The following is a 17,682-nucleotide window of genomic DNA, read 5'->3' on the forward strand; positions in this document are numbered from 1 at the left end:
TGCTCTCTGTGTAGCTATATTAATCTTAAGAGCTCAGATTTTAGCACTCCTAGACTATCTAGGTCTCTCTGTAGGATTAGAGATTCCTGGCTGTCTAATCTTAGGCATATTAGTTAATATGTGAGTTATTAGTTACTTGTGAGTTGTGGTAAGGGTTAAATGAGTTAATATATAAAGAAATGCATATAGAATATTGACTGGCACAGAATTAGCACTTGATAGCTATTAGCTTTAAAAATAGTGAAAATCTGGCTACTCTCTGTTGCTCTGAGAGATAGAAGCTGCCCCATGGGACAGCCTCCTTTTGTCTCTTTTCTTACTTTAAAAAACTTGCTTTTGCTTTACAAGAAATTTTCACAAAAGTGAAAAATCTGAGTTAACCATTAGACATTTAAAGTATCTGGAACCATACTTTATGTGATATTGCAGACTTATAATCTTTAAAATTAAAATATCATTTATATTTGTCATTATAGAGACATGATACCTAATCCAAGTTCACTAGTTTATAATCATGTAAGGTAGTCAAGGCATGGCTTTTTTTTCTTTATAAGCTGTATTAATAGTCATGAATGAGGTGTTTTATGCTATTTTTTTATCATATATGTAAATCAAGATATTTGTCTTAAATATGAATCTCTCAAGTATAGACCATTATTAAGTCCTTTGAAATTCAATTTTAATCTCAGTTGAATGTGTTTAATAGTATTACTTTTTTATTCAAAACACTTATGTAAATTAACAACAGTTGAATCTCATTTAAAATATTTTATTCTAGAGCCTAGATTTCAATATACTTAATCATGAAATAAATATAGAAGTATAGAAGGTATTCCTTTGAATGCTATGTGAAGGTCACAGAGTATGGCGCCATTTTATTGGATGTTTGTGCAATTCATCTTGCCTATATTGGGTGCCTTTTGTGTACTCATAGTCTCATAGTTGTGAGAACCAGTTTTGGAGACACAGAAACTTGGGTTGGAAGACCTATCCCTGACACTTACTAGCTTTATAATCATGGACAAATTTATTAATAATAATTTATTAATATTATTATATAGTAGTAATGTGGACACAGAGATGAATAAGGCAATTTATAGACTTATATAAATACAGTATTCATTTTCACCTTTTACCAAGGATTTTCAGTGCAAAGTTCTCTTATTTAGTTGTAGAAACTTCTTTAAAATCATTACATACTTGCAATAAGTTGCAGTTAGCAAATGAAACAAAGTTTATAATATTGTGTACCTGCTGCAGTCTCCACTTCTATTTCCTCTTCCTCCTCTTTGAGAAATAGTAAAAAATATTTCACACAAGTGACTATCAATTATGACTAGTACTTTTACATGTAAAAGTGTAAATTCCACCAAACAGTAATACATGAAATAATAGGTAAAAGAAAGTTGTTTTTTGGTTCACTGTGTTTCTTCTCTCCCCTCACTCCCTGTGCCTCCTCCCACCCCATGAAAAGTCTGTATCTACATATGTCCATTGTTGGCTGAAAGACTGGTGATTTTCATTGCCATCGTTCTAAAGGATGACATACTTCCATCATAGCCCTATAATAAATGAAATAGTGCTTGGAGTCAGCTTGAATCTTTTCGTCTTCAGTCGTAACAGTACAAAGTTAAATAAGAAAAGATGTGGGATTGGACTTTGGCCTTTTTAAGTTAACATATGTGCTTTATTGAATTTGGCAGCATTTGATATTAAATTGTATATTATTTAAATTATTTTAATTTGCATAATACATTCTCTTTTTTCTAGGCAGTGAGTAATATTTATCATATGCATGGTATATGCCAGACACTTTGCATAAATTCATTTAATCCTCACAACAGCCCTCTTGAGTATTAATCCTTAATCATAGATTACTGACCTATTAGTGGCAGAGCAAAGATTTGAACCTAGGGGTAATGCCAGAACCTGTGTGCTTTTCCACTACAACCAGGCTGATTGTTACTGAGTATGGGAAGTTCAGAGTCAGATGGTCTTCCTATCAGTATATAACTGAAATATGAATTTAGTATGCATTTATTTGATTTAATTACAGCTGTTAAGCGTGCCATAACTAAACTCTTCATCATCTTCATCATTGTTTGAATATAATACTTTCTGTTGGGCAAAAAGAGTGCTGAAAATGAAATAAACTAGTATTGATTTTGGAGTGTTTTTTTTTTTTGCCATAGACCCTACCATTAATTTAAAATTCTTAGTGAAAGAATCAATTTTCATACATGATGTTTTCCTGAAAATGTGCTTACATGTTACCTAATTTTGTACTCAAAAAATAAAGAAAATTATTAGAACTTTTAAAAATACATGTTTAAAGGTACAAGTATACATGTAAAGGTAAAAGTATACATGTTTAAAGGTTTTTGGTTTGTTTTATTCTGTACAATAATAATGTATTGATTATTTAAAACATTTTAAAAATAGAATTTAATTAGCAAATTAATGTTTTTACTTTTTTATTATAGAAAATATATGTATTCAAATATGTACAAAAGTAAAAAGAATAGTATTAATAACCCATGTATGCCTAAAATTACCCAGTTTTATTAGTTATCACCTTGTAGCTAATCTTGTTTTGCCCCTTCTTCATTGCTCCCCCTCCCATTATTTTCACATCATTTTATTGGAAAATATTTCAGTAGCTATCCCTTAAAATGATAGGGCTGCTTTTTTATTGTGGTTCTAACTATAACACCATTATCACACCTAAGCTAAATTAATTAATTGAGTTTTATTACTTTTAAATATCCAGTTATTCTGAGTTCCAGGTACCCCATAAAATCATAAGTTTTTATAAAAACTTGTTCAAAATTAGAATCAAGATACTGCTATATATTGCAATTGGTTGATATGTCTTTGCTTATCTTTTAATCTACAGATATCCTCCTCCTTTCTTTCTTAAGTTCTTGCAGTTTTTTGTTGAAATAACCTGATTATTTGCCTGGCAAATATCCACGAGTCTGGATTTTGCTTAATGCATCCTCATGGTTTCATTTAACAATGAAATTGTTAAATGAAATTGTTAAATTATGTTTTCAAATGTTTTCTTTTCTCATTTTCAAATTTTCTCAGTTTGTCTATAGTGATTTCAGTGTTGGGAAGAAAAATCTGCTTGTGGGGATTTAATGGTCCTGATCAATTTTCTTAATTTTTGTCAAGGCTGAAGTGAACATTGAACTTCTTTTGAAACACATTTCTAGCATTTAATATTGTCATAAACTTACCATATAAATTAAAATCATTTATATGCTCATATTGCCCATAATTTTAAAACATTATTTTTCATTACTAAGTCCTCAAAATGTTAACATATTGACAGACTTTATGGCTTTCTCTCTTTTTGTGTCTCTGTCTGTCTGTCTCTCTCTCTCTCTATATATATATATATATATTTAGTACTTCATATGGTTACTCTAACTTTCATTTTCTTCACAGTTGAACAGTCTTCATTTAAGTGAGCTTCTGAAGGCTAAAGATTTTTCCACTTTTATTATATCCAGTAGTTACCTTTTTTATCTCGATTATATTACTAATGTCAGCAGTTTTTTATGTTCATAAAAATACAAATAATTATACAAACACTACTATATAAAATCGGTGCCATTGTATAAAATAAACTTTTGTCTGGCAAAAAAAGGTTCAGCAGCTGATGTATAAAAGCACAAGCCCAGTGTAGGAAAATAGGCCTATCAGTGCATAATATGTGAAATGGCAGGCTATGTGAAAGCTAAAGGTGGCTTGTGAAGCAAATCAAATGGCAGATCTGTGCTCCATGTGGCAGGTAGTATGCGAAGTAATAGCATGTGGATGAAATGTTGACACCTCTTCAAATTGGAGAGTTTAGAGAAAACATCAGCAATGAGTTAGCCAGACAGTTGTTGCCACCTGGATACTATACAAAATTGTATAGTGGATAAGTTTGTATTAGATGCTTTTCTCTCTTTCTATACTCCTCCTGCCATACTATAAGCACCCTCAATTTCTTGATGCCTTAATATAGTTGTAGGGCTGGGTACACTGGCTCATGCCTATAATCCTAGCACTCTGGGAGGAGGAGGCAGGAGGATCTCTTGAGCTCAGGAGTTCAAGACCAGCCTGAGCAAGAGTGAGATGCTGTCTCTACTAAAAATAGAAAAGTTAGTTGGGCATGGTGGTGCGTCCCTGTAGTCCCAGCCACTCATAAGACTGAGGCAGGAGGATTGCTTGAACCCAGGAGTTTTGAGGTCGCTGTGAACTAGGCTGATGCCACAGCACTCTAGCCCAGGTGACAGAGTGAGATTCTGTCTCCAAAAAACAAAAAAAAAGTTGTAAAACTCAGTATACATTTATTTAATATTAAGCACCTACTTTGTGCTAGGCATTATGAAAGTAATTATAGATCGCTAGTTTATATCTAAAATGTTTGTTGAATAATGTAGAAAACAGAAGCAGAAAATTAACAGCTACCTGGGTGGATATTACCTTTCCCCCCAAAGACTCAGATTCCATAAATAGACCTTTTTTTCCCTCAGTGACCACACTCACACCCACCCACCCACCCCATCCTCCACCGTACATATATAAAATATGAAAGTTTCTCATTCTCTGAGTGCTATAGATTTAGGCAGGTGCTGTTAATAAAGTAGTATACTTTTAAGTTTATAAGGAAGCTCAATCGTGTGTATGTATTGTGTGTCTAAACATTCATCTAGATTGTGTCAAATGCATTGGTTATATTGAGGAGTGGATAACCTTCCCTTTGCCCCTTGTCTTTTCAGGAAAATGGACAGTATTTGACTTCCTATATCCCAATGATCAGGATAACATAAAAAATGCATACTTTGTGGAGTAGTTCCAAACCAGTGGTGTTTCCAGGAGGTGTCTGGGAGCTTAACTTTATCTCATTCCAACCCACTCCAAATAAACATATGATCTAAGTAAATTCCAGTGCAAATACATTCTCTAGACAAGTGCCCTTCCCCTCATCCCCCCACAACAGTTTACTACTTTTAATCTTGTCCTATATATAAATTCTTTAACTGCTTCTCTCCCTGGCCACTAATCTAAAATGTCTTCTAGTTAAGCAGATGGAAAATAATAAAGAGCAACTGATCAGAATCCACATGAATATTCATGGAAGTTTGTGGAACAGAAGTAGTATACTGGTGCAGCTAATATATGCAGCAAGGAACAGTGAAAAAGGGGAGGAATGTAGAACATACTATGAAGTCAGACAAAAAAAACACCCTGGGCTATCTCCCTTAATAGGTGACCTTGGAAAAGCTACTTAATGGCTCTGTTGTCTCTTAAATGGAGATGATAATGGCTGTTGTAAAGATCAAATATTATTTGCCTAGCAAATGATAGAGCTTATTAAAGAGTGGTAGTAGCAGAGATGGTGGTCCAGACTTTGAAAAGTCTTCCCCCATCTCTGGAGTTTTTATGTTATCCTACAGTGGGAGCCCTCAGATAACAGACATAATATGATCAATAGTGCTGGGAACATTGTGGTTTAATGTAGTTACTGATCTAGGCAAGAAGTGTTGAGAGCTGGAGCTGGGACAGTAGTAGTAGGAATAGAGAGAAGATGAATTTAAAAGATAGTCCAGAGATTGAAACTTCGAATTTGGAAGTTGAAGAATTGAGAAAGAGTTGAAGTGACACTGAGATTTTTTATTTGAATAACCAGATTGGTTGTTACACCACACAGGTAAGGAATACTGGCTTTAAGCAGCAAGAGAAAGCACTGGTGGAAGGGAAAGTAATGAGTTGAATATTTTCAGTCTTGGTTTGGAAGTAGTTGAAAGAAGTCTAGGAAGTTCCAGGTTAGTCATTTGAATTTCAGAGCAAAGGTGGGAGGTAGAGACCTGGTCTTTACTATAAGCTCTTTAAGTTTAAAGTCATGGTATATTTAATTTTGTATCACCACCCACTCCTGAAATATATGTGACACAAATAGAATAATTGTTTTCTAAAAACGTGATTGTTAATGTGATTCACATATTTTTAAAAGCCCATCGTCTATTGACTTTCACATTAGGCACGTGAAATGCAATTTATCAGAAGCCAACATGAGAATAGATAGTATGTATCAAAACCTCTCTATTACTTTGGAGAGATTTTTAGGGAGAGATTTACATATATACCAGTATCTCCCTACATTGGTCACACCTCTATTTGATTGCTGCTCCACTTGGATACCATACAGAAAAGATGGAAATTTATGGTAGGCTCAGCCTAAGTTATTCTTAGGCTCTCAGTAGAACTCAAATAACATTTTCACCATTCCTTAAATGTCACCAGTCTCAGTTGCAAATATCTGAACTTGCCTTGAGATATATATACAAGAGCAACTTTCAAATGTATTTAACTGTATTTAGTCTGGGCAACATAGTAAGACCCCCATCTCTTTAAAAAAAAGCAAAAATTAGGTATGGTGGCATGCACTTGTCCCACCTACTCAGGAGGTTCAGGCAGGGGATTGCAATGAGCCCAGGAGGCTGCAGTTAGCTATGGTCAGTACATTTCACTCCAACCTAGGTGAGAGTGAGACCTTGTCTCTTTATAAACAAATAACAAATAAATAAATCTTTATTTTTTCATGGAGAAGAAAAATGCTTTAATAAAAATTTTAATGTTTTAACAATTGCTTAACCTTTCTGTTTCTCATTTTCCTTCCTAGTTTCCCAAAATAAAATTGAGAATAAACTGAAATGATAAACATTAAATTTTTTAAAGGAGTGTTTTTGTCATAAATATCTAAAATGTTTTAAATACAGGTTCAAATTTAGTGATTAGATATCAGAGACTAAAAATTGAAATAAAATGGAAAATAACAGTATACTGATAACCATGGCCATTTTTGACTTATAGGAATTTGAGGATTTGGAGGTTTGGGGTGATTTTTTTTTTCCACTATAACAGTCATCTACTAAGGCAAAACCTTTTTTGAAAATTTACTGTCCCATTAGTATCCAGGACCACGTTGATCTATGTTTCTGAGTGGTTAAAGCAAATGAAAAAATTGGAAGCTGCTTAAGGAAGCAAAGGGTCTGCCGGGACTACAAGAAAATGGTGTCATGGCGATAGTGGTTTTTGCTGAGGTTCCCAGCCTCTCTGCAAGTAGCACAGGGTTGTTGCAGACAGTGCTGAGAAAATAGTGTGCAGAGGGGTGGACCCTGGTGAGCATGTGTGACTTGGTACCCAGAGCCAGGTGACAGTTCACCTGTGGACTCATCATAGACATTAATGTCAGGCTAAGTTATTTACTTTAGAATTTATATTCTCTCCTTTTAAAAACGTGGGAATCTTTTAAAAAGAATTACTAGAAAAAAGGTATATCTGCATTGGAGAGCATTATTTCAAGTTGGTGAACCAGAAACACAAATGACAGATAATGCATCTCTTAGTGTATACATATATGTATAACTTCCTTAAGAGAATTCTCATTGAATCTCTAATGCATATGTTCAAAACTAGTAAACACTAGGATAGAATGTTAAGTGAAACATACATAAGATTATATGTGTAGTATAATTGAAGTAATATATTAATATGCATAGGCATAAAAGACTAGAAAACAGACTGAAGAAATTATAAAGTCGCATTACACAGAAGGAAATACAAACACGTGGAAAAATAAGCCACACCAGTAATCAAAAAACTCAAACCAAATAGTGGTACTATTTTATACCTACTAGTGAATTTAAAAAAATTTTTTCTAATGATAAAAGTAATACATCTTTTGTGCTAGGAATTTGGAAAATAGAGAAAAGCTTAAAGAAGACAATAAAAATCATCCACAAAATTTCTCTAACCAGAATTTATGATATATTTTGATGTTTCCTTTGTTTTTTCCTACACACACAAAAAAATACACACATGATGCACTACTGTTTGAGTAATAGCATGTTTTAACGTTTTTCTACATTATTAAATGTAATTAAATGGAAAGTATTTTTAACATATATACAAGCATTTATAATTTCAAAAAGGTTTTTTATACTATGTCAGAATAACTATCACCCATTGGCACATTTTAGGGACTACAGTGTCTTTCAACTTAATTTTTTTTAAGCTGGTGAGATCTGTGGATTGTATATTTTGAGGTTTTGGGGGCATTAGGGTTTTTTTCCCCACAATATTATGGGGATACAATGTTTTAGCTACAGACTCGCTTTTGTACAGTTTGAGTCAAAGTTATAAGTATGCCCGTTACCACTTTGTAATGATACTATCTTAGAACATTCCCACATCTCCAGAAAAGATTGTGATCTCTAAGATCCTCCTACAGTGCCAAATACCTTGTAGACGCTCAAAAGTCCTCCTGGAATTTGAATTTTCATGTGAGAATATTTGGGAGCTAGATTACTTTAGAGGAAGCTTAATATATTAAAATGTATAATTTTAATATTAAATACTTAGCAAATGAAGTCTCTATCATTATTTTAGTAAGTTTGGGGAGGTTCCCTCTTGGTTAGAGGCCTCAGTTTTCATTTCCCTTAGAGTCTTGAGTTTTCTTTTCAATTAGAGGCACCATGTATAAAACATTTCAGGTAGGAAAAGATGCTAACCTGGGAAGAAGAAAATTAATTTTGTTAAAAAAAGAAGTAATGAAGTAAAATCAGCAATGCTGTGGCTATATACAATAACTTGGAGGCAATATCATAAAATTAGATTTCTATGTACTTAAAAATATATAGTAATTGAGCCCATTATTTCCCACATTGTACTAAATCATTTTAGTATCAAGTCTAAATTATAGATGAGGAAAACTAAGAAACAGCAATTTTTATAAAATTATATATTCAATTTACTTGTTACAATCTTAGGTAATTGGTTATATTTTAGTTTTTCTGTTTTTTCCCATAAATAGTCATATTTCTTGTATGACCATTAAACCATTCACCTTTAAGTTATTATACTTTATGGAAATCGTGCAATCCCTTACAATTTTAATAATAAATATTCTGAAACACACAAAAACAATTTATGGTGTTTACATAATTAAGCCCTTGCAGTTAATGGTTCTTGATCTGTTTTGGATCAAAGAATCTAAGTCAAGTTAAATATTCTCTTTCCAGAAAAAATGTATATGTATGAAGAATTTTATATCACATTATAGTAGTGTCTTCCCTGAATCCAGACCTATAGGTTATGAATCTACATTAAATATGTATTACATATTTTTAATTATATATTGTGAATTTAATATATTGTGTGCTTTTGCAACTGTCAAACGTATCTCATCATAAAGCAGATAGTTCTACAACACTGTTGCAGAGTTCTTAAATATTTCTGTTGCACTATTATAAATCTGCAGTGATTTTGAATTGTTTGAAATATTTATCGTGTAAGTTACTATCTTTCCTTCTCTCTTATTTTTCTGACAATTGTGTTTTGACCAACAACAGATTTTCTTTTCTTATTCTAGATTCTGAAGAGGCTCAGTCAGTAAATCCTTCTAGTGTTGATGAAAATATTGACTCTGAGACAGAGAAAGACTCTCTCATCTGTGAAAATAAACAGATACTTCCCAGTAAAGCACCTCTTCCATCTGCCCTTGATGAGTATGAGTTCAAAGATGATGATGATGAAGAAATAAATAAAATGATTGATGATAGGCATATTCTTAGGAAAGAACAACGAAAAGAGAATGAATCTGAAGCAGAAAAGAATAGTTTATTTGCAAAACAGGAGAAAGCCTTCTATCCTAAATCATTTAAAAGTAAAAAACAAAAGCCATCCAGGGTTTTGTATTCAAGTACCGAAAGTTCTGATGAAGAAGTTCTTCAGAACAAAAAGATTTCTACTTCATGTTCTGCCCCTGAAACATCAAATTCTGATATACAAACCAAAAAGGAATATGTAGTTTCAAGTGAACACAAACAGAAAGGCAAAGTTAAAAGAAAATTAAAAAATCAGAATAAAAATAAAGAGAACCAAGAGCTAAAGCAAGAAAAAGAGGGAAAAGAAAATACCAGAGTAGCAAACTTGGCAGTTAATACTGCACTTGATTGTCCAGAAAAGACCAGAGAAGAAGGGAATTTTAGGAAATCTTTTAGCCCAAAAGATGATACTTCATTACACTTATTTCATATTTCCACTGGTAAATCTCCCAAACATTCTTGTGGATTAAGTGAAAAACAATCAACACCACTAAAACAAGAACATACTAAAACATGTTTATCACCAGGAAGTTCTGAAATATCATTACAGCCTGATCTTGTTCGGTTTGATAATACAGAATCTGAACTCTTGCCAGAAAGTTCAAGTGTAAAATATTGTAAACATAAGGAAAAAAATAAGCATCAGAAAGATTTTCACTTAGAATTTGGTGAAAAATCAAATGCCAAAGTAAAGGATGAAGATCATAGTCCAACATTTGAAAATTCAGATTGCACACTGAAAAAAATGGATAAAGAGGGTAAAACATTAAAAAAACATAAGTTGAAACATAAAGAGAGAGAAAAAGAAAAGCATAAAAAAGAAATTGAAGGTGAAAAGGAAAAATATAAAAATAAAGATGGTGCTAAAGAACTGCAGAGGAGTGTAGAATTTGATAGAGAATTTTGGAAAGAGAATTTTTTTAAAAGTGATGAAACTGAAGATTTATTTTTAAATATGGAACATGAGTCCGTAACATTAGAAAAAAAATCAAAATTGGAAAAAAACATGAAAGATGATAAATCAACTAAGGAAAAGCATATCCCAAGAGAGAGGAACTGTAAAGAGCGGGAAAAGATTAAAAAGGAAAGTGAGAAATCTTATAGGGAAGAAAAAATAAAAGATTTAAAAGAAGAAAGAGAGAATGTACCCACAGAGAAAGAAACAGAATTTAGTTCTTTGAGTATAAGTGCCAATGATGAATCTATAGGACTACAGTCAGCAGAAAAGGAAATAGACATTGAAAAACAAGAAAAACATATAAAAGAGAGTAAAGAAAAATCTGAAAAACGGTTTCAAACTAAGGAAAAGGATGTCGAGAAGACTGAAAGAAAAAATTCTGAGAAAGAGAAGAAGACAAAACATGAGCATAAGTCAGAAAAAGATAAATTAGATCTTAGTGAGTGTGTAGATAGAATAAAAGAAAAGGACAAGCTATATTCACATCACACAGAGAAATGCCATAAAGAAGGTGAGAAGATCAAAAATATTACTATTAAAAAAACTGATGACAGAGAAAAAAGTAGGGAAAAAATGGATAGGAAACACGACAAAGAAAAACCTGAAAAAGAGAGACATCTAGCAGAAAGCAAAGAAAAACACTTGATGGAAAAGAAAAATAAACAATCAGATAATAGTGAGTATAATAAATCAGAAAAAGGCAAAAGTAAAGAAAAAGACAGAGAGATAGATAAAAAGGAAAAGTCTAGAGATAAAGAAAGTATAAATATAACTAACTCCAAACACACACAGGAAGAGAAAAAGTCAAGTATAGTAGACAGTAATAAAGCACAACATGAAAAACCCTTATCCCTTAAAGAAAAAGCAAAAGATGAACCATTGAAAATTCCAGATGGAAAAGAAAAAGATAAAAAAGATAAGGATATCGATAGGTACAAAGAGCGAGACAAACATAAAGATAAGATCCAACTGAATAGTTTACTCAAAGTAAAATCTGAAGCAGATAAGCTTAAACCTAAGTCATCACCAGCATTAAAGGATACTCGACCTAAAGAAAAGAGGTTAGTGAATGATGATTTAATGCAGACAAGTTTTGAGCGAATGCTAAGCCTTAAAGACCTAGAAATAGAACAGTGGCATAAAAAACATAAGGAAAAAATTAAGCAAAAGGAAAAGGAACGGTTGAGAAATCGTAACTGTTTAGAACTTAAAGTGAAAGATAAAGAAAAAACAAAGCATGCATTAGCTGAACCCAAAAATAAAGAACTTACTAGGTCAAAGAGTTCAGAGTTGACTGATGCATACACCAAGGAGAAACAACCAAAAGATGCTGTAAGTAGCAGATCACAATCTGTTGACACCAAAAATATAATGAATTTAGGGAAGTCATCTTTTGTTTCAGATAATAGCTTAAACAGGTCTCCTAGATCAGAAACTGAAAAGCTGGGTCTCAGCTCCAGATCTGTATCCATGATTTCTGTTGCTAGTTCAGAAGATTCCTGCCATACTACAGTGACAACTCCAAGGCCTCCAGTTGAGTATGACTCTGACTTTATGTTAGAGGGTTCAGAATCCCAAATGTCCTTTTCCCAATCACCTTTTTTGCCAATTGCCAAATCTCCTGCTCTTCATGAAAGGGAATTGGACAGCCTAGCTGATCTGCCAGAGCGAATTAAACCACCATATGCAAACAGACTTCCAACATCCCATCTCAGGTCATCTTCTGTAGAAGATGTTAAACTAGTTATAAATGAGGGGAGACCTATTGTAGAAATTCGAAGATGTAGCATGCCATCTGTGATTTGTGAACATACAAAACAATTCCAGACAATATCAGAAGAAAGCAATCAAGGTAGCTTATTAGCTGTGCCAAGAGATACTTGTTCTTCTCCCAAACCTGAGATTTTCTCAAATGTGCCTGAAAGAGACCATTCAAATGTGTCTAGCATACATTCCAGTTTTGCAACCTCTCCAACTAGATCTGTAAGCAACAAATATGTTTCAGCTGATATAAATGTTATCAAGAGCACTGTTGCAGTGGGCACTGTAGTGGACTGTCCTGTGCATTTAGAATCATCTAATCAGGTTGGTGTGATCCAAAATAAATCATGGGAGATACCTGTTGATAGACTGGAGACCTTAAACACCAGAGACTTAATCTGCCCAAACTCTAATGCACCTGATCAAGATTCCTCTGTTCAGGGCTTTTGTAATCCTGAAAACAAAATATTGAAAGAAAATACTGATTTTTTATCCCTGCACCAGACTGATCTGCCAGGAAACTGTTGTGGTCAGGATCCAGCATCCTTTCTTCCTTCACAGCAGCCTTGCTCTTTCCCCAGCCAATCACTTACAGATGCTGAATCTATTTCTAAACATACGTCTTTGTCATATGTTGCCAATCAAGAGCCAGGTATTTCACAACACAAAAATGCAACTCAAATTATTAGTTCTGTTTTAGATACTGATAATGAATCTACAAAAGATACAGAAGATACTTTTGTCCTACCAGAGGTTCAAAAGACAGACGCCTTTGTCCCAGTGTATTCTGAAAGCACTATTCAAGAAGTATCACCAAATTTTGAAAAGACTAATACTTTACCATCAGAAAAGGACTTTAATGGAACTGATGCCTCTACTCAGCTAAATACACATTATGCATTTAGCAAACTAACTTACAAGTCTTCCAGTGGCCATGAGGTTGAGAATAGCACAGCTGATATTCAGGTTATTTCACATGAAAAAGAAAAACTAGAGAGTTTGGTTTTAACTCATTTGAATAGGTGTGATTCTGATTTATGTGAAATGAATGCAGGGATGCCAAAAGGAAACCTAAATGAACAAGATAATTCAAAACATTGTTCTGAAAGTGAAAAGTGTTTGCTTTCCATTGAAGATGAAGAATCTCAACAAAGCACTGTATCAAGTCTGGAAAACAATTCACAACAGTCAGTTCAACCAGAAATGCATAAATATAGTCAACTAGTTAAAGTAGAATTAGAAGAAAATAACGAAGATGATAAAACTGAAAACCAAATTCCTCAAAGAATGACTAGAAACAAAGCAAGTACAATGGCAAATCAAAGCAAACAGATTCTTGCTAGCTGTACACTATTATCAGAAAAAGACAGTGAGTCATCATCTCCTAGAGGAAGAATAAGATTAACTGAAGAAGATGATCCTCAAATTCACCATCCACGGAAGAGGAAAGTGTCGCGTGTACCTCAGCCTGTGCAAGTGAGTCCCTCTTTACTACAAGCAAAAGAGAAAACTCAGCAATCTCTGGCAGCCATCGTAGATTCTCTGAAACTAGATGAGATTCAGCCATACAGTTCAGAGAGAGCAAATCCATATTTTGAATACTTGCACATAAGGAAAAAAATTGAAGAAAAGCGCAAATTACTATGCAGTGTTATTCCTCAAGCACCTCAGTATTATGATGAATATGTAACATTTAACGGATCATATCTCCTGGATGGAAATCCCTTAAGCAAGATTTGTATTCCCACAGTAAGTAAAATCATCGTTTGATATACATCTGCAACGCTGTCCAATAGAAGTATAATGTAAGCCACATAAGTAATTTTTTTAATATCACAGAGTAGTTTATCATACATAAGTAATTTCAGATTTTCTAGTAGCCACATATTTTTTTGAAAGTAGAAAGAGGTAAAATTAGTCCTAATAACTATTTAACCCAATATATCCAAAGTACTATTTTAACATACAATCAATATAGAAGATTATTGAGATGTTTTACATTTTTTAAATCTGAAACCTGATATGCTCACAGCACATCTCAATTCAGACTAACCACATTTCAGAAAGTGCTCAATAGCCAAGCGTGGCTAATAGCCACCTTATTGGACAGCACAGATCCTACAGTATTTTCTTTTCCTTACTACTATTTCTTTTGTTTCAAAGGAGACATGTTTTTATTTCTTTGAAGGCTAATGCTTTTGATCCCATTTTTTCCATTCGTTTCTGGGACCTTCTATTAAAACACTGTTCTCGCTAGTACATTGTTTTTCAATTTCCTCTCCCTGTTTACCTTTACCAACTCAGAACATAGTTGAGTCTCCTCCATCCTGGTGATAAAAAATGTTTCACTAAGTGAGTTCGCCAAGCTTACTGTCTGTCTCTCCTTCACTGACATGTTTTTGGAGAGGAGTATGTGCACTGTGTTTTCTCTTTCTCATTTCCTATTCATTTCTTAACCATCACGCACTGGCAGAGAACACCATTGAACCCTTAATTGCCAGACTCATTGGCCTGTTTTCATTTTTCTTTCTGTTTAATCTGTCAGATTTGACATTGTGACCACTTATCTTCCCCTCCCTGGTCTTTCATAATGGTCTTTTCTGGTTCCTGTGCTTCACTACCTAATCTTTTTTTTTTTTTTTATCTCTTTTAATGACTCCTTTTCTCTGCTCACCCATTAAACATGAGTTCTCTTGTGATCCATTTTCCAGTTGACTTTTTGCTTTATGTGCTCTCCAGATGTGGAGATTACCTGTCTCTATGATTTCAGCAGTCTTCAGATGCCAATTAAGGCCCAGAAATTATTACTTAGCCATATCATTTTTGTTGACCTCCAGAATTAAATAAAGTTTCCTTCTGAGCATCATTACCTAAATGTCCTTCAAACACCTTGTCATAAATTGGGTTCTCCAGGAAGTAGATACTGAGATTGTGTGTAAGAAATTTATTGGTGAGTTTTAACAGGAATACGTAATTGTGTGAGACAAGCAGAATTGGGCAGAGTGAGAAGTTGAACTGAAATGCAGTGACCTCAGCTGAACCAAGAACTTTGGAGTAAGATGTCTCTTCTGATAGGGGCTCTACCCTCAGGGATCATGCCTTTGGGCACACCAGTGCTCTTCCCTGAAAGGTAATTGGAGAGGGACTCCAATGAAAGATGTTAGCCACCAACACTCCCAGAAACTGGGAGATGAGTGCCTCATTCCTGCACTAAGATCTCAAACTTAACATACACCAAAAGGAATTATTTACCCCTCACTTCCTCTAAACCAAATCTGTATTCATTGGTAATGACACTGAAGTAGTAAATGAGCAGTCACCAAATTCTAACCACTCAGCTTCACAACTCCAAAAACTGTACAGTCTACCACTATCTTGTGTGAGGACCTTTATTATCTCTCACTTAGATCATTGCAGCAACTTTTCTTTATACTTTGAGTCTCCTACTGGAGACTTTTTGTTGTTAAATTCTATTCTTTTAAAAGTAATAAAAAGCCATTTTCCTATTTAAATACCTAAACTGTTATTAACTGGCTTCCCATTGCCTACAGCTTAAAATCCAAATTGTAAGCTTTGCATACTAACACATTTCACAATCTGACCCCAGAGTACCTCTCCAGCTTCGTTTTCTCACTGCTGCTGCCAAACTCACCAAGTATCTCAGCCAGACCAAACTTACTCTTCTACAGAAATCTTATCTTCACTCTCTTGGTGCCTTGGCAGTGATGTTCTCTCTGCCTGAAATGTTCTCTCCATCCCCTTCTCTGTTCTTTGCCATGCCTTTGTTCCAGCTGTGATGTCACCTCTGTGGGAAATCTTTTCCTAGGAGAATAGCTTGTGTCTTCCTTATGCCTCCCCGGTAATCTCATAGTAAATCGTTTACATGTCTGCCTCCACTTCTGAGCTGTAATCTGATTAAGGGATAGGACACGATTTATCTCTTACAGAATGAGTCCCAAATTCATCTTCAGCCCAGAATGTACTACTGATGGATGTCCATAACCACATTTCTAGCTGCTTCTGGGTATCTCCTGAGTGTCCCTAAAGATCCTTAAAATCATTATGTCCAATACCAAACCAGTTTATCTCAAAAATGCTCTTTTTGACCTCTGCTTTAATTATCAGCTGTTGAATTTCCCCTGACTGGAAACCCAAGATTCAACCTTGAGCTGGGAGCTAGGCTGACACCACAGCACTCTAACCTGGGCAACAGAGTGAGACTCTGTCTCGAAAAAAAAAACAGGAGCTGTGGGCCAGGCACAGTGGCTCGCTCACACCTGTAATCTTAGCACTTTGGGAGGCTGAGGTGGGAGGATTGCTTGAGGTCAGGAGTTCGAGACCAGCCTGAACAAGAATGAGACCCCCATCTCTGCAAAAAAGGGGGAAGAATTAGCCAGGCATGATGGTATGTGCCTATAGTCCCAGCTACTGTGGAAGCTGAGGCAGGAGGATCACTTGAGCCCAGGAATTTGAGATTGTGGTGAGGTGTGATGACACCACTGCACTCTAGCCCGGGAGATGGAGCAAGACCCTGTTTCAAAAAATAAGAGTTGTAAATAAATGTCATTGATAGACTCTTTCAGCAAAATCATTTGTTAATGATTCAAAGAATATAAAACTAGTAACTTAGTTGTTTCTTTTATTCCCCAACTTTATTTCTCCTAAAAGGGTAAAAAATTTTAACTGAGATAATATGTAATATAGGCTTGAAATATAGATATAACTATAAAGATATTTAAATTAGAACTTTGTACAAACTGTTTCAGTAAAAACAATTTGAAATAAACCATGTTAGGTTGCTGCCTTAATGCAATCTGTTGGCTTCATATATATGTTTGGATTTATTATATATTGTGCATGTGTATGTATTATATACACACATACATGTAGATGTTATGTGTATACTCTGTCACCTTTTCTCATTCCTGCAAAGATAATCTAATACAAGTTTGATTCCCTTGAAGCAATTCTGGGGATATGTCTTTGATTATATTAGTATTTAGTTGTTGTTCCAGAAGGGACTATAAGCAGAGCTGAGAAATTTTTCTGGATGAGTTTTGTTTTTTTGGTTTTTTTAGTGACAGGGTCTTGCTCTTGCTCAGGCTGCTCTCAAACTCTTAAGCTCAAGCAGTCCTCCCACTTAGGCCTCCCAGAGTGCTAGGATTATAGGCGTGAGCCACTGTGCCCAGCCTGGATGAATTTTTTTTTAATTTTTGTGTTTAAATGAGAAGTATTAAAGTAGAAAACACAGCACAATATAGTAGAAAGAGCAGTGGATTTCTAATTAGCACACATGAG

The 17,682-nt window shown here is 34.3% G+C and overlaps 1 protein-coding gene across 7 annotated transcripts in view; it reads left to right on the top strand.

Moving 5' to 3' along the window:
- Positions 1 to 17,682, top strand: part of ANKRD12 (ankyrin repeat domain 12) — a 110,621-nt gene that overhangs the window by 77,019 nt on the left and 15,920 nt on the right. For all 7 annotated transcript variants that reach the window (XM_012745996.3, XM_012745999.3, XM_012746003.3 and 4 more), the window contains one exon: positions 9,431 to 14,133. In XM_012745996.3, coding sequence (XP_012601450.1) covers positions 9,431 to 14,133 — 4,703 coding nt within the window. The remainder of the gene's footprint in view (positions 1 to 9,430; positions 14,134 to 17,682) is intronic.

The sequence above is a fragment of the Microcebus murinus genome, chromosome 17 (assembly GCF_040939455.1).
Source record: "Microcebus murinus isolate Inina chromosome 17, M.murinus_Inina_mat1.0, whole genome shotgun sequence".
In the NCBI taxonomy this organism is placed as follows: Eukaryota; Metazoa; Chordata; class Mammalia; order Primates; family Cheirogaleidae; genus Microcebus; species Microcebus murinus.